The 20,922-nt window shown below is 35.9% G+C and overlaps 1 protein-coding gene across 6 annotated transcripts in view; it reads right to left on the bottom strand.

Annotated features, from left to right (window-relative positions):
• Positions 1–20,922, bottom strand: part of LOC150087330 (FK506-binding protein 15-like) — a 373,115-nt gene that overhangs the window by 154,385 nt on the left and 197,808 nt on the right. For all 6 annotated transcript variants that reach the window (XM_090371133.1, XM_090371131.1, XM_090371135.1 and 3 more), the window contains one exon: positions 9,958–10,052. In XM_090371133.1, the coding sequence (XP_090227259.1) occupies positions 9,958–10,052 (95 nt within the window). The remainder of the gene's footprint in view (positions 1–9,957; positions 10,053–20,922) is intronic.

Here is a 20,922-nt window from a genome sequence, read left to right as displayed (position 1 = left end):
CTTGTACAGTTTCTTATTATACTCATCAGAGTCATTAGGCATACAACACACTCATACTCCCAGTTTTGATCTCCCAATGCTTATGTCACACCAAACTGACTCGACACTGCACTGTCCAGCAATGTCGACTGGCTTCACTTCCTTGGATTTTACGTGTTTCTTAACTAATAGCATAACCCCTCCTCCCTTCCTACCTTGTCTATCCTTTCTGTAGACATTTTCCCCAAATTCCAGTTCTGCATTCCTTATATCTGTGTGACACCATGTCTCTGATATCCCAACAATATCTGCCATTGATGCTTTGAGCAATACCTCAAAATTCATCATTCAACACATGAGGAGTTATTCAAGGAGTTGAATGCCAGATGTTTATCAAACTCTAGTAAGGAGCTAAGTGATTTTGTAATAACTGAGAGCAAAGTGGAGGAGAAATTGTTGAAGTTAAACATAAAAAAGGCACCTGGCTTATGGAATCTATCCAGTTATATTGAAGGAGGCAGCAAGTGAAGTAAGCAAACACTTAGCCTTAATTATGGGAGCATCCTTAGAGTGAGGGGGAGGTCCCCATGGACTGGAGATGTGCAAATGTATCCCCAATTCACAAAGAGAGTTCAAAGGGTGACAAAAATAATTATAGACCATGTTGGTTTAACTTCTGTTCCAGGGAAAATAATGGAGTCACTAGTTAAAGAGATGATACAGGATCGCCTAGACAAGACTACAGTAATAGTTCAGACAGTGTGGGTTTGTTAAGGGGAAGTCTTGTCTGACCAATTTGATTGGATACTATGATGTGGTCACAAAGGAACTGGATGCAAAAAATAATTTTGATATCAGATACTTGGATTTCAGGAAAGCTTTTGATACTGTTGCACATGGAAGACTGTTGTGCAAATTGGAGCTGTATGGCATTAAGTGCAAGTTGCTGCAATGGATAAAGGGATAGTTGAGTGGGAGATGGCAGAGGATGGTAATAAATGGACACTGCTCTATGTGGACTAATGTTATTAGTGGAGTCCCCTAGGGTTCGGTTCTGGGCCCATTGTTGTTTTGTGTATTTATCAATGATATCGATGAAGGTATATCAGGCTTAATTTCAAGTTTGGAGAAGACACAAAGGTTGGCAGGGTTGTTAATGACAGTATGCTACTGCAACTGGGTCTAGAAATGTTGAGCAGCTGGGCCAAGAGGTGGCAACTGAACTTCATCATTGACAAATGTTATTTGGTTATTTATTTGTAGCTGTTATTTGTATTTTTTTTTAGGAGCATTGGCAACTAAGGCCATATTGCTCCAGGATATGCGGTGGTCATTCCCTAACCTTTCCACATCCTCCGTATTTGGTGGATGGGCTCGAACCCTGGTCTAATCAAGAACTTGACAAATGTAAAGTACTGCATATGGGTAAGAATAACCCACGAGAAATGTACCAACTGTGTGGTACTACACTCAGGAAGGTGGAGAATGAAAAAGCCCAAGGAATAATTGTGCAGTGCATAGAGTCTTGTCAGTGATATATAAGAATTTTGCTAGCAGAGACAAGGAGGTGATTATCTCCTTGTATAAGAAAATGGTCAGGCTACAACTTGAGTGCTGCAGACAGGTATGGAGATCTCAATTTAGAAAGTATGTAGAGTTGATAGAATGAGTCCAAAGAAGGGCAACATGGTTGGTGAGAGGAACAAAGTGGTGCTCTTACCAAGAAAGGCTTAAGTTCTGTAAGTTTCAGCATCTGGAGCCTAGTCACCCGCAAGGTGATCTGATTGAGGTGTATAAGGTCTTGAATGGTTTGAGCATGCTCAATGCTGATGGGATTTTTCCACTTGCTCAGATTGCGAACCTGAAGTGGCATAGATTCAAATTGAGGAAAGACAGTTGCAGAATAGATGTGCGGAAGTTTGCCTTTAGCCAGTGGGTAGTTGATTGCTGGAACAGACTTCCATCTGTTGTTGTAGAAGTTGATAGCTGAAATAAATTTAAGGCTGAACTAGAGACATTTGGAGTGACCAGATGGGTGAAATGGGAAGGGTGTTTTTTTTTTTTTTTTTGGCTGATGCTGTATAAGCTTGCTTTCTTGCATCACATGCGTCGACTAATGCTAACTTCCATGTGATTATGTGGCCAAAGAAGTGCTTGGCTTACGGTCAAAAGTTTTCAGTCTTGGTTATCAAAAGTGGACAGAAGAATGGCTTCTGAAAAAAAAACGAACATTTTGATGATTCTAGATTGTACAGCACATTCTGCCAAGACATTTAAGTTGACAAATATACTGCTGTTGTTTTTACCTCCCATTACCACCAGTTTTATGCAGCCACTGAATCAAGGCATTATTTAAAACAGCAAGAGAGCATATAGAGCCTGCCTGATAAAGTACTTGATCTTCAACATAGAAAGAGGGAGGGAACAATTTGCATCCAAATCGGAATGTCTTGGATGCTATCTACAATCTTGTTATTGCTTGGGACAGTACTGCATCAAGTGTCATAATCAACTGCTTCAGAAAGAGTGGTTTTGGAGTGAATATCATCAAAAAACATGGTTCAGCAGACAAATGCGATAGCAATATTGAGGAAAGGAGGAATATAGGAAGGGGCATATGGATTTTGTTGGCAAATGTGAAGAGCTTTTGAAGGTGTATGATGTAATTTTTATCACAGCAATGCAATACCAGAAGAGCTGCTGAGCACCAAGCAGCACAAGGATGTTTTTGTTACCAGTGACAGCAAAAGTGAAGAAGCACACACTGCTATCTAAAAAAAAAAAAAAAAAATGCCCAAAAATGCATTGAGCATAACAGAGAATGTGTTGGCTTGCAGTAACATTGATAAAGAAACAACTATTGCATTTTATGTCTGTGCTGTAGTTAAAAATGCACATAGGACAAAGTTGTGCAAAGAACCTTGGATTCTTTCTTTAATAAAATTAGATTAATTTATCAAAAAGTTAATGGTTTGTATGCCTCCTTTTATATTAAAATTAATTCTTTTTACTCTGATACTAAAATATTGTATGTATCAAAATATATACTGTAGAATATTTTCATTTATTTTAATTGCTTTTCTCGTAGTTTATCTTACAAATAAAATAAAATCTTTAACAGGTGTTTTATTCCTATTACTGTATTGTTTGACAAGGCTTTTGTTTTTATCATTTTTTATTTTTATTATTTTATTAATTTATTTTTTTATTTATTTTTTGATATAAGTATTATTTATTATTATTCTTACATAGATATATAGTATGTGCAAAAGAAAAAAAAAACAACGGTAAAATGTTGACACTTTTGGGGGACCTTGTTACTACAAACCTCGTTATTACAAAATATGAAAATTTAAGTCCCTTGAACTTTGTATTAATGAGATTCGACTGTATTCACACAAGTGAAAAATTCCTTGTCCCCATTCTTTGCTCTCTTAGCCAGTGCTTTCTCATACTCAGCCTTCACCTTATTTGTGGTACAGATAAACCAGTAGCTGTTGTAGGTTGCATGAAATGGGTCTGCCTATATATGAAAGTGCAGAAGAATGACTAGAAGAAATTTCAGAATTACAAAAAAAAAATGCTGATGGAAGTTGTGGCCATATAAAAAAGAAAATGGAAATACCCAAAAAGAAATAAATGGAAATTCAACTGCTAATGTTCTAATCTCTTTAGGAAAAGCTAAACAGATGGAAAAAAAAAAAAAAAAAAAAAAAAAGAAAAAAGTGGTTTGTTAACTTCTGAACCCATCAAAAAAGGCTTAATTGAGTAGCTGTAGTCTGTTACGCCAAGACAACAAGCAAAAAAATATGTTCCTGATCAGTGGAGACCTTGTAACCATGAAAAATGAGTGAAGAAATGCATGGGCACAAACATAAATATCCTCTAATATTAAGAGTGGCATTGACGAGGATAAAGCATATAGCAATTTCACTTCAAATTTCTTTTAGTAAAAGGTACCATATAATTACAAAAACAAAGAAGCATTCGAAAGGGTAATGGTATAGCGCTAAAATTTTCTGCTTAATGTACAACACTTCAAATAGTAACCCAAGTTTTACAGTTTTAATAAGTTTTTTTTTTTTTCCCCATTAGAGATCCTGAACTCAACAAAGTTGTGTAAATGAGGAAAGATTGAAAAAAATCAGTCACTGTGAAGTCATCCAATATTTGGTAAAAAAGGGACTAAAAAAAAGACAATTCATGCAGATATGGTTACAAAATGGGGGACGATGCCCCTTCCTATTCCATGGTTAGGAAGTGGGACACAGAATTTAAATGAGGGAGGGAAGGAGAGCCTGGAAGATGATCCAAAACATCTCTCTCACACTGTAGAAGTTGTTGATAGTATGCATGATATGTGATGAACAACTGATGAGTGGATTGCTGGACTGAGGGGTTAAACAGCACCACATCATTCCTTCACCTGTTGTTTTGACTCATTTGTATTGAATTTTCCACTTTATTTTATCCCAGTTATTTCTATTTTCTTTTATATGAAGTGTGATCAAAAAGTTTGAGAACTTTTTCTTAAACTAATATTTGGGAAATGACAAAGCTCATCGGCTATTCAGATGGATCTCCTTCGAAGTAGTTTCCTTGACACTGCAAACCCTATTTCAACACTTTGGCAACTTTGGATTGGTATTGGAACCACAGCTGTACTCTCAAATGATACCAACAAAGAAATACAGAATGTGATGTAAAAATTTAGAGATGATGACAAATTCAGTAGAGTAGCTAATGATCAGTGCCAAGCACAGCTTCTTCACGATAACTCACATAGATTTCAAGAGTCAGAAAAGTGGCAGTTATGTTTTAATGCAGCAAAATGTATGTCTTACATTTTGGGAATAGCAACCCCAAAATAACTTATACGTTTGCATTTTGTGGGGTTGAACTGAATAGAGTATAAGAAGGTTTTGGGAGTTATGATATGGTTGTAGATGAAGTTATCCAAGCATTGTAGCCATACAGCAAGGAAAGCCTATGGTGTTCTACTAATGATTTATCAAACATTTGCTTGTACAGCTAGAAAAGTCATAATCCCACTGTATAAATGTATAAAGTAATTGTAAGATACCAGTTGGAATACTGTGGTCAAGTATGGAGACCACACCTAAAAAAGGGCATCAAGGTTTCTTGAAAGGTCCAAAGACAGGCAATTTGCTTAGTGAAATCAGCAGAAGGGTGTCCATATAAGGAAAGACTTAGAATAAGGGAAATTAGATTGCAGAAGTTTTCTTTTAGTCAGTGAGTTATTAATTATTAGAATAAGTAATATCCATGGGTGATTGAGATTGACAGCTTCGCTCAATTCACTCAAAGGTCAGCGGGATAGACAACTATATGACAAGGGGGTCAAATAAGTAGTTTATTTTATTATTTATTTATTATTTTAAATATATTTAACACAGAAAAAGCATAGGCTTCCTTGTGCCGTATGGCTAATACTTATACTAAAACACAACACTCAATGAGACTAAATGAGATACAAAACTAAAGTGAGATCCAAAGCTAGTTTCTGGTGTGGTAGTCAGTCCCATTCAGCAATGTTTGACTTATTTCACTACTTCCTTACTCATATATGTGGCATTGGATTTTGAATAAACTTCAAGGAAAACCACCCTACTTTTAGAACTTTTTCATCCAATTTGACAAAAGAAAAACTGGGCATTTTTGTCAAGCAACCTTCACCAGAAGCTGATCAATTCAGTAATAGTGAGAAGAAAGGCCAAAAATGTCTCACCTTTTCCAATCCAGATTAACTCAATTCCATGGTGTTTTCAATCCTGGATCAAAAAGTCAGAAGCAAAGTGTTTAGCTACTAAAGCTTTTCCAACCAGCACAGAAGACCAGCTACCATGAGCAATAACCACCCTCTGGAGATGCCATGAACCAGATGGAATGCTCTTCAACTAGAAGGACCCTCCTTCCAGAATAGCAATAGCAACTCCAATCTATTTGAATGAAGCATCATGCAGCAGAGGGGCCCTCCTATCCAACAGGTACCCACATGGTCTTCACTAACTTAGAAGGTACACCAGGATGGCAACCCAAAACCACTATGAAGAAACTAAAGACATCCACAGCCAATGTCAAGTTTCACCCCCCCACTAGATGCCATCAATATCGTCAAGACCAAAAATTAGTCGTTTGTTTGTTATTTGGTTTTTAGGAGCATTGGCAACTAAGGCCATATTGCTCCGGGATATGTGGTGGTCATTCCCTGAGCTTTCCACATCCTCCATATTTGGTGGTCACGGGCTCGAACCCCACTGCTGCTCCTGCCCACCCGGCTACAAAGGGGCCCAAAAATTGGTCCCGCCCACACCAATGCCTTAGTACTGATTCATGTGACTACTTCCACCAAATGCAGGTCTATCATGATATGGAGCCTACAACTGATCAAATAAGGATAAACAGACATTGTGCTGAGGACTACACATTTCAATTCTGTTTTGTATGTAGGTTGGTTGGCCAGGTATTATGTTTTGCAAGCCTGCTCCCAGTGACTCCAAGTAAGCATTTTTTAATGTATATTTAATAGCAAGGCTCACTTATCTGGCTTTTCCATTCAGCACTTAGTTGTAAAGTTATTCTTTTTTTTGGATACCATTAGAATTCTCTATTTTGGATACCATTAGAATTAACATTATTATTGTAGTTTTTATGTTTTTCTTTCTTTCTTCTTTAATTTTATTTTTTTTTAGCCAAAAGGAAAAAGACCAAGAGGCTTTTGAAACATTGGATTTACCTTTTAACTTATCCGATTTACACTATTTTATTTTACCTTATTTTAACTTTAATTTAAACTTGTACTAAATTTGAGATAATAAACATATGATATCATACGCAGTGTTGTACATGCTCACTTAAAGTTTTTATTTTATAAATAAGGAAAGTTTTATTGTGTAAATATAATCCAAATTGTATTTCAAAACAGACACTTTCTTACTTAGTTTCTACCTTCTGTATTAAATTACTTTTTTTTCCACGGAAAAGTCTTCAATTCATCACTCTTAAATTTTTTGCAATTCAGTAAAAATAATGACACAAATATAACATTTCTCCGGCGAAGGTAAAGAAAGCCAACATGAGAACCACGGGAAATGTCAGATCAATTACGTGAAAAATTAGTTTTCTGATACCACATTCTAGTGCAGCTCGCTCGGTTAAGAGACGTTAGGTGTTATCGGTGTGGAGCAGAAGTCGAGAACGATATATTGATTGACAGCTAGGCATGGAAAACAAGTGATGATTGGTGTGTGAACACAACAGACGATAACATCGGTTTACTATCACTTGCCTCAATGGTAACTTGCCCCAATTGCACATGCTCTAATGAACGCTTACCATAATGGTCATGTTACCTCCACTTAAATTCCATGCGAGCTTGAACTGCGCCCGAAGTGGAGGGGTTAACCTGATCTTTTTTCTTTAGAATCATGAGTGGACTAGCGCATAAACTGTTTATTAACAAAATATTAATTTTTTATTATTGTATTTTTAAAGACACTCGCGTGGATACACCTATCATAACGTCAATCAACACCTCGACAGCTATTCACAATATATATATATATATATATATATATATATATATATATATATATATAACCATACAAATAAATAAGAATGAGAGTTAAAATAAAAAATAAAATAATGCCAGCAGTATGGCAAGACAAGAGCGAAACTAGTCTAAATTAAACCTAAATTAAATGAAACCAAACAGGGAGGGAAGAGAGTGGTAACAAGAGTAAAAATATTGCAGCAGAAACTCTAAAATAATTTAGAAAATCTAAATGTAAGAATAATAATTCACTGAATTTTGAAAGCCAATTAAATAGAAATTTAACGGCGCCTCCTCTGACGGGCACCAAGTCCAAATTTATGCGAAATATCACCGGCACAGATGTAAACCACTACAATAAAACAAAACAAAAAAAACCAAAAATAGACTGACAATTACGCTTCATCTTGACAGAGGACCACAAGGCCAATAATGGTCAGGGAATCGCTGCATTTCGATCGCTAGACAAATCGCCTCAAAGGAGAATCGATCAAAAGATCAGTCTGCCACCCGATCCCCAGACTGAACCGGCATTATTTTATTTTTTAATTTAACTATCATTCTAATTTATTTGTATGGTTATATTTAAAGCATCATGTAAAGGAAAATGCTTTCTGCTGCCTCTGATGTATGCTGTTCCTTTATTTTATTTTTATTATGAAAGATTCCGTTTCCAACTATTTTAAATTTATTCAAATATATATATATATATATATATAAAGAATCTTTCTTTCTTTATTTCCTAACCTACCATTTAAGGTCAGGTTATGAAATAAAATGAAAAATAATGAAACCCTTTCCTTTTTTTTCATAATCAAATCTACAGGGCCATGCCAAGGGTGAAGCGAACGAGGCTCCTGCTTCAGATTAAAAGCTGAAAGTGGGGTGCCAAAAGAAAGATTAAATAATTGCCAATGTTACCATGATTAACAGTAGGGTGCATTTTAGTACCTTGCCTCAGGTACTAAAATAGCTCAGCATGGCCCGCAAACCTAAATCAATAATATAGTAAAAACACTCATGAACTCCAAATATCTGCTTTTAATAATGAGAAAAAAACATAATGAAGAACATAAACATGAATGGAACTTTCTCAGAAAAAAAAAAAAAAAATCCATGAATACAAATCATATAGTGGACCTCAACAGCTATTTGCAATTTGAGTAATAATATTCTGAAAAGTATCCTTATGATTTTTCCCATAAATTTGATGCCACATATATTCATTCATGTGACCCGTCAACATATCTTTACAGCTGCCATTTAGTCTTTTAGTCACACTTTTTAGTTTCTTCCACTGAGCTTCGATGTTATTCGTATGTGTTCCTGTATGTGGATCTATAAAATGTTCCTTGTGTTTCACTGTGAAATGTTTGTAATTCTTTTTTTTTCTAAGGCTGTAATAAATCTATATCCACGCCATTCATCTGTTATGATGATAGTATTTTTCTTCACTAGTTTTCTAATAATGCGTAAAAGAGTTTTTGCTTTCTGATTTTTTATGATTTCATGAAGACAAATTTTGATTCTCTTTCAAATACTCTAAACACCCATTTCTTCTTAGCAGTTAAATTTCATCCTCTGTGATGTTTTGGTTTTACCAATACAGTTTCATCTGCTTCTACTGTTTTCCCTGATCCACCTAACTTAATGGGTTTTTTTAACAACTGCAATTTGCAAATATCTCTTAGTTTCTTATAAAACTTAATTGCTGTTACTTTTGAAATCTCCAGATGGAATGCTGTCATAGTTACTGGCATGAGTATATAATATACATTATCTTTTTTAATGGAAGTTTTGTATTTTCCATAAAACTGTGTTTTAATAAAGAAAATCGTGCAGAACATTTTTTTTACAATACCAGAACTTTCCACATGACTCTGTTTGTGATTCAATTAATTTAAAATAATAATTACACTTAAAACAGTACAATTTCGGTCTTATTAATTTAGTTTTCATCAAAAGATCAAGCAATGTTTTATTTTCCTTACAAATTTCTTCCATCTTTAAAAGATTCATTGCTACTATTACCTCTTTACTGTTCATTACAAAACTAATTATGCACTGTTCTTCACTCATAAATACACATCACAATGCCAACCAATGACTACACAGTAGCTTGTTGTCTGTCACATCCACCACCAATCATTTCATCGTTTGCCACACCTATCTGTCAATCAATATATCGTTCTCGACTTCTGCTCCACACCGATAACACCTACCATCTGTTTACTGAGCGAGCAGTGCTAGAGTGCCGTATCAGGAAACTAATTTTCCGGGTAAGCTAGCCGTTTCCAGTGGTTCTCATTGTTGGCTTTCTTTACCTTAGCTCATATCACCTTTTGAAAATTGAATTAAAAATTATTCTGTACAAATAACATATTAAGTGGAATGGTACAATTAACCTTTGGTTTCGCTGCAGGAGATCACATATCTTTTCATTCAGATTCTGAATTTTAGCATTCTTATCTTCTATTTCCAGCTTAAGACGAGAATTTTCCTGCAAAAACAATTTCATACATAATTTCTCCAACTAATTTTTCATAATATAATTCTTGAATAATGTGTTGTTTCTAATACAGATTAATACTAATTGAAAATCTACTTAGGGCAGTCCACGGTTATTTTAGACAGCTCTTAGAGATTAATTTGTTTCTCTGTGAAAGCAAGACATTTACTGAGAAAATATTGCTTTTATTTTCATGTAAAACTAAAGGTCTTTTGGACCTTGGTCCAAAAGACCTTCAAATTTATATTTAAACATCTTTAATCCTTACAGCCTGGAACTGTTGCACTCAATTCTCCAAACAGGAAATTTATAACTTTCAAATCAGTATTAAAATGTACATATTTTGCACTTAGTAAGTAACTGCTAATTATTATTACCTAATTTCTATCACTCTTTTCCAAAGCTGAAGGGCACTGCTGATGAAGACGTTTGGCACCATGCTCTAAAACACAGTTCTTTTCCAGGTTTGCTCCACTACTTTTACATGACTAATCATTTAATTGTGATTATTTTAAAATTAGATTCGCCAGTCACTTTATGTACCTTGCAGAAACTGCTATTAATAGATGGTCACTAGTGATAGCACAAAAGAGGTGATCGTCTGTCTCTCTCTCTCTAATAAGTGATAAAATATGTTGGGGTAGTAGGAAAACCAAAGTGAATGAGAGCTTTTCTCTTTAGGCTAGTGAGTAATCTAATCATTCAATATCTGAAATTTAACACAACATGCTATATAATGGTGTATTAAGCCTGATGGTGTATCAGGCTTAATGTCCAAGTTTGCAGACGATACAAAGATTGGCAGGGTTGTTAAGGACACTACTGATACTATGCTGCTGCAACAGGATCTGGAAAGGTTGAGCAGATGGGCTGAGAGGTGGCAAATGAAGTTTAACATTGACAAATGTAAAGTACTACATATGGGAAACAGTAACCCCAGATCAACGTATCAACTCTGTGGTACTACGCTGACGGTGGTAGAGAATGAAAAGGACCTGGGGGTAATTGTGTAGGCAGATATGAAGTTCTCTGAGCAGTGCAGACGAGCTGCAAGAGTAGCTCATGGTGTCTTGTCAATGATATACAGGAATTTTTCTAGCAGGGACAGGGATGTGATTATTCCCTTGTATAAGGCATTGGTCAGGCCACACCTTGAATACTGTATACAGGTCTGGAGGCCTCATTTCAAGAAGGATGTAGAGCTGCTGGAACGAGTACAGAGAAGGGCAACAAGATTAGTGAATGGAACAAAGGGTTGCTCTTACGAAGAAAGGCTTAAGTTTTGCAAATTACAGAGCCTGGAGACTAGGCATCGGCGAGGTGATCTGATAGAGGTGTATAAGGCTTTGAATGGCTTGAGCATGCTCAATGCCGATGGGATTCTTCCTCTTGCTCAGAATAATCACCTGAGAGGGCATAAATTCAAATTGAGGAAGGACGGATGTCGGATAGATGTGCGGAAATTTGCCTTTAGCCAGCGGGCAGTTGGTTTGTGGAATAGACTTCCATCGCTTGTTGTTGAAGTTGATAAGCGAATATGGATAAGTGAGAAGAACATGCTGACAGTCTTCTAGGCTGCCACAGCTACAGAGGGAAGAATCTGTCAGATTAAACTTAGCAAGTTTATCAGGAAGGGAACAATGGCCAGTTAGAACAAAAAGGATATGGAAACTTCAGAGTGGTATGAATTGTCCAGAATCATTTTAGAATAGATTTTGTAAAGCAGAAGACAAAGATAGAATAAAATTTCTTGTGACCATACCTTTTGAAGAAGATCACCAATCTTGCCAGAATTGGATTAGGTGGTTCCGACAATGAGTCTTTTCAGTTTTACAATCACAGTGAATATTATGAGTTATGTCTAAAAATTCAACAGAAATGGCAGGTCTAAGATAATAGCAAAAACCTTGATAAGCAATTTGGAGGTCCAAAGGCAGGCAACATTTAAAACCTGTAACACAACTGTTGAGACAGTGTGACAGGAATGACTCATCATTAAGGGCATACTATCCAAAATTCTCTTGCTACCCAAAGAAACTCTCTTACATCTTTGGATGTAAGAGAGTTTCTCTTGGATAGCAAGCTTCTTAGTATACCAAAACCACACACCAGTGCCTTAGGAATAAATTGAAACAAACACCATTTTGTACAACAGATGAAGGGTATGGTGGTTAATACTCCAAGACTGAGGGGCAACAGATAGACAAGCATAAAAGTATATGTTACTATTTTATCATAAAGGTGTAAAGCACATTTCTGAAAGCTTAATTTATGATCTAGAATACTACCCAAAAATTTATGTGAGCCAACCATGGTTGGGGGGGGGGGAGAGATGCCCAAAAAGATTAACAGTTGGAAGCTTGGAAATGTTAAGGTTGCCATTAAGATGGAAAAGTTCAGTCATGTCAGAAGTAGTTTATTAATAACCGAACAAGAGTATAGTTCATTCATGATGTTACTGGCAGTACTACCCAAAAAAGAATGAGAATTTTGAAAGATAAGAATCTAAACATAAAAAAGGCATCTTGGATTGATGGAGGCTATCCAATTATACAGCGAATGCCAGTAACTAGCGATAACATTAACTGGCATACAGCGAATGCCAGTTAATGTTATCGCTAGTTACTGTTATGAGCCGCTTATTATAATCAAAAATGAAAATCCAAAACCATTTATGTAATGTATGTAAATTCTGTCGCTTTATATGATCATACTGCTATTTATTATTATTGTTTTTCATTTCCATTAAGAGAAATGTCTTCCAGAACACCTAAAACTGTGCATAAGTTAGAAAATTTGTTGATAATTTACTACCTTGACCATGCCAAATAATAGTGTACAACCTCATCCCTTGTCATGCAAAAGTGATACCTTTTAATTTCTAATCAGTGCCACACGCAGTCTTCAGGAAAACCAAGAGTGCTTGTAAACAAAAGCGATAAAAGGATGCTTTTGCTATTGGGCTATACATTTGGGGAAAGAAGCAATGTAATCCCACACTATTATAAAGTTTTAAAACTACTGTACATACACCGACGAGCCAAAACATTATGACCAGCGAGTCATCATGCAAATCGAAGCAACTGCAGGTGAACTATGGCGCGTGCGCGGGTCGGAACATGGAATACTGAGCTCCATTAATCAGTATTACTCTTGTTCTTCAGATGGGAAAGGCAGAGGACTTAAGCGAGTTTGACAAATGCTAAATTGTAATGGGCAGACGACTGGGTCAGAGCATATCCGAAACGGCAGCTGGTGAGGTGCTCACAGTCAGCCGTTGTTAGTACTTACCGAAAGTGGTCCGAGGAGGGAAACCACATGAACCGCTGGTGAGGGGCTGAATGACCACGGCCCATCAATGCTCGAGGTGAGCGAAGGTTCTCCCGGATGGTACGTGGCAACAAGTATTCAAGTATTTGTGTTTGTTAGGCGGGATCCAGGGTTTCCCCTATACACCGCAGTGTACTCTAAAAGCATATCGCTGAGCCGGCAGGAAAAAAAAAAAAAAAAAAAAACTTTTCAAGGAAAGAACAACTAATAAAATGTTTGAACCCGTTACTGTGTGTAAGTGTGTGTTCTGTTGTATGTTGTGTGCCGGCTCCTGGCATTTCGCAGTCTGGGGGCAGAAGCAATTTCCTTCTACCCCCAGACTCCCGTCCCTAGCCACGTGGAGGCAGCCAGGAACTACTATACTTCATACTGATGCAAAACATCAAGAATAAATGGGAAGGACTTAGTAGGAAAATAGTTAGAAGAAAGAAACGGAAGAAATAGGTTAGAAAAGGAAACAGAAGAGGAAAAAAGAATTTCCTCAACACTAGTGGCAACTAATTAAAAACATTTCAACAAATATTGCTTTAAAACTCTTACTATTACAAAATATTATTTATATTTTGTTATATAAAATCTTCCAATTGAAAGCAAAAATAAGTAAGTATATTCAACTACAGTTAAGTTAAATTTGATTCAATAACACCAATTAACTTATTACGACAAAATTCAGCAACTATTGTAACAACACTTAAGTAAATAATTACATTTACCATTAACTTAATGAATCAGCCACCAGCCCGAATGGGGCTGAAATTTACAAAATCTCAATTTCTGAGAAGAGATATACATATATACAAAACTAGAAAACAAACACAGAACAGACTCAGAAGCCCAAAAACAAAACCAGGTAATAACTGTAAGTTACAATATAATACAAAAGTTCTAGAAGAGTTAAAACTTGGTTACATATTTACATTTAACTACGAGCTAAGACATCTCATTTACAACAGAAGTACAAGAAGAAAGACTCCACCCCAACCAGGGCAAAACAAAAACTGTGCATTATTATACCTAAAACACAAGAGTTAGATTCCTAATGGTGTCGATGTTAGCTAAGAACTATCTGACATTAAGATTTTCCGACGTTTGAAAACCTTATCCGCAAAAGTTGAAAAAGCCCCAAACAATTCCAAAGAGGAAACTCAGAAACATCAAACACGTTTGTTATTAATTGAAAAGGAAGCCGTAAATCAACATATAAAGGACAGTCTAATATTATGTGTGGAATTGTTTCCAATTCACCACACAAACAGTTTGGAGAGTTAGCAAGACCGAAATGAAAAAGCTTAAAATTAATGCTACCGTGCCCAGAAAGAAGAAAGGTGAGATATAGACCTGGCGTAAACCAGGGAAAGTTATCCCTAGTAAAAATTTCTACTGTAGGTTTAAAGCTATAAGTTACTCTTCCTTTTGTATTAAGATTCCAATCCTGTTGCCAGGAATCTTTAAAGAGTGCTGTCAACCTTTTACATTCCTCCTTAAAGGTAAGATCCAAATTGTTAGAATACTGGTTCAATTGGACAAGAATACCTCGACTTTTATGGAACATAAGAAAATTTTGAATAACCTCATATTGAATTGGTAATTTCCCAGTTAAAACTAACAGGGCTGGGGTTGAAATGGTTCTGCAAGCACGTGATGTTGCTAAAAGGAAAAAACGTTGCGCTTGTATAAGATACTTTGCAACCATAGTTGTAGTACATTTACGGCCCCAAGCACCAGCAGCATAGACAATAATCGGGATAAAGATGCATCTGTAATATGTTCGAAGCACACTGGATTTTAAACCAGAAGTACATCTTGCTATATGAAGTATTTTGCCAGTGAGGATTTTAATTTTCTTTAGCAAGTATTTCGCATGCTGGACGAAATTGAGCTTATTATCCAGCATGACTCCTAAATATTTGAAAGAAGTTACAAGGCCAATAGAATTATCATTAAGTTTTACGGTTGGTGGTCTGTTAACAGCTAGCCGCCCCTTCAACAGCATCTGCTTTGTCTTTGAGACAGACCTTGAGCTTATGCAGTTGGCACCAGCAATCAAGATCAAGGAGTGCCTCATTGGCACGTTCCTCCAATTCCAACCTGGAATTACCAAGGATGAGAACGACCAAATCATCGGCGTAAGCAACTTTATGTGTATATGGTAGATTTTGAGTGAGCCACCCATCCAGAACAACAGACCAACAAATTGGTCCCAGAACAGAGCCCTGGGGGCAGCCACGAGTAACCTGTCTCTTTACAACTTCAAAGCCAGAGGAGACAACAATGTTACGGTTTGAGAAATAACTTGATATTAACCTGTATAAAGGAATGGAAACCTCGGCCTCCCGAAACCTCGCGAGGACACTTTGCCACCATAAGGTGTCAAAGGCCCCCTTGAAGTCTACAAAGAGACCAAGGACATATTTGCTATTAGAGGCAGCTGTCAAATCAAGGGTGGCATTAATGGCATCCACCGTTGAGTACCCTTTCCGAAAGCCAAATTGATTACGTGCCGAAAGAGAATGATTGTTATAATAAATCTGAAAACGAAGTGAGATTAATTTTTCTTGTACTTTGCTTAAAGCAGGAAGTAAAGCAATAGGCCTATATGAAGTAACCAAATTTGCCGGTTTGTCTTGATGTTTTAATAATATTTTCAAATTTGCTACCTTCCAAGAATCAGGAAAACAACCACCAGCCAAACAAGAATTCAATAAGTCACTAATGCAAGTCGGGCAAAGCTTCTAGATTCGCTTCAGTATGGACACCTCCATCAAGTCCAGACCGGGACATTTGCCCGAATTAAGTGAACTGATGGAGTTGTCGATTTCAAAAATGGAAAAAGGTTCCTCAACACTTGAAGCAGAGTAACAAAGATGATTCAGTCTTAAGGAAGTCTGCAAAGGACTCTCAGGAACGGTGATATCATCCTTTATTATTTCTTGTAAAATGAGAGTGATGGATTCCTTCCAAGAAAGAGTTTCTGTGAGATCTGGTTTTAGGATTGAAGAATGGATCAGACCAGGGTGAATCTTCTCAGTAACCAGTTTGAACACAAAACCTCAAGGGTCAGAATTTAAGTTTTTTGAAATTAGATCATCCCAAGCTTTTCTCTTACATTTATATATAGTATTGAAATAAGTTCTCCTTGATGTTTTATACTGTTCGTAAAAAGTCTGTATTTCCGCCTGGGGTCTGTGTGAACGCTTAGCCCTTTGAAATTTTCGCCTTGCAGAGCTAAAAGCTTTTCTCAGGTTCGAGAGCTCAGACGTCCACCAAGGGACGGAAGAAGGCAACAGAAGGAAGACTGTGGTGCAACTCGCCGGTAATTGGAATGCTAGTGATGGGAGTAATGTGTCACAACATACAGTACATTGTACCCTGCTGAAATGGGGCTGTGTAGTCGCAGGCCACTCCGAGTGCCCATGTTAACCATGTTCACCAGTGACAGCACCTACAATGGGCATGCGAGCATCGAATGTGCATCGATAAACCAAATGTGATCACAATAAGCAGTACCAACTATATTCAGGAAAAAATAAAAAAGGTCATAAAACTTTTAGTTGTAACTATAACAGCATCCTCATATTCAGGGGAGGTCCCTATGGATTGGAGATTTACAAAAGTATGTCTTATTCACAAAGGGGATCAAAGGGTGACATGAGTAATTATAGACCTGTTAGCTTGACTTCTGTTCCAGAGAAAATAATGGAGTCATTAGCATTAGTAAAGGCATATGATGCAAGAAAGCAAGCTTATGCAGCATTAGCCAAAAAAAAAAAAAAAAAACTGCTCCCATTTCACCCATCCGTTCGCTCCAAATACCTGTCCAGCTCAGGCTTAAATTTATTTAGGCTATCAACTTCCACAACAAAAGATGGAAGTGTGTTCCACCAATCAACTACCTGCTGGTTAAAGGCAAACTTCCGCACATCTTTCCTCAATTTGAATTTATGCCATGTCAGGTGATTATTCTGAGTCACTGATTAAAGAAGTAATACAGGAACATCTACATAGGAATGCAACTATATTTCAGTAAACGAATGGATTTGTGAAAGGGGTTCACTTGTCTAACAAATCTGATTGGATACTATGAAGCAGTAACAAAGGAAATGGATGCCAAATATAATTTTGTTATCATATACTTGGATTTCAGGAAAACTTTTATATTGTTGCACATAAAAGACTGCTGTACAAATTAGAGTAGTGGCATTAAGGGCAAGTTACTGCTCTGGATAAAAGGATGGTTGAGTGGGTAAAGACAGAGTTGCCATTAATGGACACTGCTCTTCATGAAATAATGTTATTGGCGGAGTTCCCCAGGGTTCAGTGCTGGGATCATTGTTATTTTCTGTATTTATTAATGATATTGAAGAAGATATATCAAGATTAATGTCTAAGTTTTCTGGGGTGGTTTAGTGAAAGTAATCAGTGATTTACTGCCATTAACTCTTCAAATGCAATTTCTCAGCCAGATGGGCTGAGAAATGGCAGTTGAAGTTTAATATTGAAGAATTCAAAGTAATGAATATGGGTAACAGTAATTCCAAATTAATGTACCAACTGTGCAGTACTATACTCAGAAAACTGGAAAAGGCATGGGGGCAGTTGTGCAGTCAGATAATGAGCTCTCTGAGCAGTGCACACAAGTAGCGAGGACAGCTAATGGGGTTTTGTCAATGATGTACAGGAATTTTTCTAGTAGGAATAAGGAAGTGATTATCCCACTGTATAAGGCAATGGTTAGGCCACATCTTGATTACTAATAAAATTTAACTATTGAGCATATTAAAAATAATTGGCACCCAAACTAAGAAGCATAAAAAAATAAATTTTTAAATGAAGAAAAATGAAAATATTTTTGTTTTTTTCCAATTTAATGATCTGCCAACAATATAAAAATACTCTTTTCAAAAGTTAAATAGCATTCCTCATGCTGACAAAATTTTAGGTGAAGAATAAAATAAAAAATTTAAAAGGACTTTATGGAAGTTGGAAAAAAAAGAGGTATGTGGGGAGACGATTTGCAAAGAGGGAAAATTCTGAATAAACATGTGAAATGTTTATTCAGAATGGTGAACAAAAAAATAAAATAAAATAAAATAAATTAAGAAATCCTGGTTGTTGTCTTATAACAGAGGGAAAAACCGTAACTAAAGTAAGAAAACATAATAAAGAGCAAAAAGGGGAAATTTTGAAGTATGAAGTAAATACGAGTTTCCTAAATGAAAGAGCCGAAAACATAAATGAAAAAAAAAAAAAAAAAAAAAAAGGTTGAAATGCACAGTACTAAGTACTATAGGTTCTAAAACCTCTTGTGTTTGGGGTTCTCATAAAAAAATAATAATAAAAATAAAAGAGTGGAAGGCATTAGGAGTAGATGAAATCAGACACGAAATGCTGAAAGTTGGAGGGAAGACAAGTGTCATCACAGGGTGTAGTTTTATCACATTATCCAAACTTCATTATCCAAAGGACATGTTTCATTTTTAATGATGAGTCCTGAATATTGATGAGTCCTTCCCCAATATTCTGGGGAAGAACAGACAGGTTTTAGGCCAAATGATGGATACCAAGATCAGAGATACACACTATGACAAATTAGAGAAAAGTCATGGGAGCATAACAAGAACCTGTATTTAGGATTTACTGATCTTGAAGAAGAATATGACAAGGTACTTAGAAACCTGTGCTTTCAAATTTTAGAAAAATATAACATGAAGGATAAACTTACGGGATAAAGTTTGAAAGAAAACAGCAAATCTGTAGTGAGGATTGCAGGAAGCAATGGAAAAGTGGTTAATGTTAAACATGTAGTTAGACACTTTATCACCACTCCTTTTTATAATTTTCATGGACTGTTTAAATTTTAAATACTGCAAAGTAAATTACACTCTCCAAAAAAACAAAAAAAATTCATTACCTACAGAGAAAAGTGCAGATTCTAAAAAAAATTAACAACCTTAATGCAAAAATACAGCCGAAACTCGTTAAAAAGTGATTCATAAGCAGTAATTGACAGGATTTTAACCCGGGCCTTTTCCACCCAGTGTGGGGAGGACGGTGACAATACTACTATGTTACTCATGCAGACTCCCACTTTTCCGTTAGCTGAAACATGTTTTTAGTCACCGAAGGTCAACATTTTGGATTCCCTGTGAACACATGGCAATATTTTTAGTTTAATGTGAATCCTCAATACACATTATCCTTTGATTTCTGTAATAACAATAATAAATGACTTGTAACTGTACTGCAAAATGTTTGAACATTATTTTTTTTTAAGTTTACTGAATGCATGTAAAATCACAGAAGTCATTTGCATACAAGGCACAATCCTTTTGTTGCTTCATGTTTTTTGAAAAATTGACCAAATGTTAATTTTTCTTGTTTCTCAAATTGTAAGTTGTTATTTTTAAAATATAAATTTAAAGAAATTTCTGAAACTTCAAAAAAATGGGAGTTTACTACAGAAGCAAAAACTGAATCAAGTCTGGAGTCTAGCAAACTCAAGTGGCTAGACACCTTGCAGTGAATGAATCTACAGTGCAGTTTGCAAACTGAACTTAAATTTCCTGAACCAGAAAAGGTAAATTTTCTTTCAATTTTACAGTTAAAATGCCTTAATTAAATTGTTAAAAAGAAACAAAGAGATGCAATGAAACAGTCAACCCTTGATAGTTTTTTTTTTTTTTTTTTAATGAAAGACTTGAAAGTAAAAACTAAAATCTGCAAAGGTTTGTTTGCTAATGTCTACTTAGTAGTCGAAAGAACACGGAATGCATTATGTTTTCGTTTTTCGCCAAATTTTTCGACCGTTTGTTAATTTCAAAACACAAACTTAAGTGTCAATACAACCATGTGGAAAAGCAGTTTCTGCAAGTATTGATTTTTGTGACAAAAGGTGTCTGTTTATTGTTTATTTATTTAACAACATGAATATTGAAACAATGCAATTGCATATTATTTCCATTATTATTCTTTGCATGATTTTTATTAGACATAGTATTGTAATTACTGCACAAAAAACAAGGAGCAAAATTGATAAAATAAATTTTCTGTTTATACTCTGGCATGACAACCAAGTCAGTAGAGTTTACAATAAATCGTCAATACAAATATTTATTGTATTTAGTAGTCACGGGCTTGAACCCTGGTCCACTCAAGGAACGCATGCTATGCACTCGCGCTACTGACCACTGGGCTACGTCAGGCCTTTATCAAAAAAACTTCTGTTTATACTCCGGGCACGACAACCAAGTCAGTAGAGTTTACAATTAATTGTCAATACAAATATTTATTGTATTTAGTAGTCACAGGTTTGAACCCAGTCCACTCAAGGAACGCATACTATGCACTCTCGCTCCTGACCACTGGGCTATGTCAGGCCTTTTCCAAGTCAGTAGAGTTATACTTCATACATACATAGTATGTATGAAGTTTGAATGTTGAAAAAAATGATTAAAATTTTCTAACACAATCCCGCTTATATCACAATGTGATTCTTTGGACTCTGAGCATTGCGTCATAACAGGTCTCAGCT

Source organism: Mastigoproctus giganteus, chromosome 4 (assembly GCF_048544385.1).
Source record: "Mastigoproctus giganteus isolate SK-2022 chromosome 4, ASM4854438v1, whole genome shotgun sequence".
NCBI classification, from domain to species: Eukaryota; Metazoa; Arthropoda; class Arachnida; order Uropygi; family Thelyphonidae; genus Mastigoproctus; species Mastigoproctus giganteus.
The sequence above is the reverse complement of the archived record's forward strand: the minus strand, read 5'-3'. Positions and strand labels throughout refer to the sequence as shown.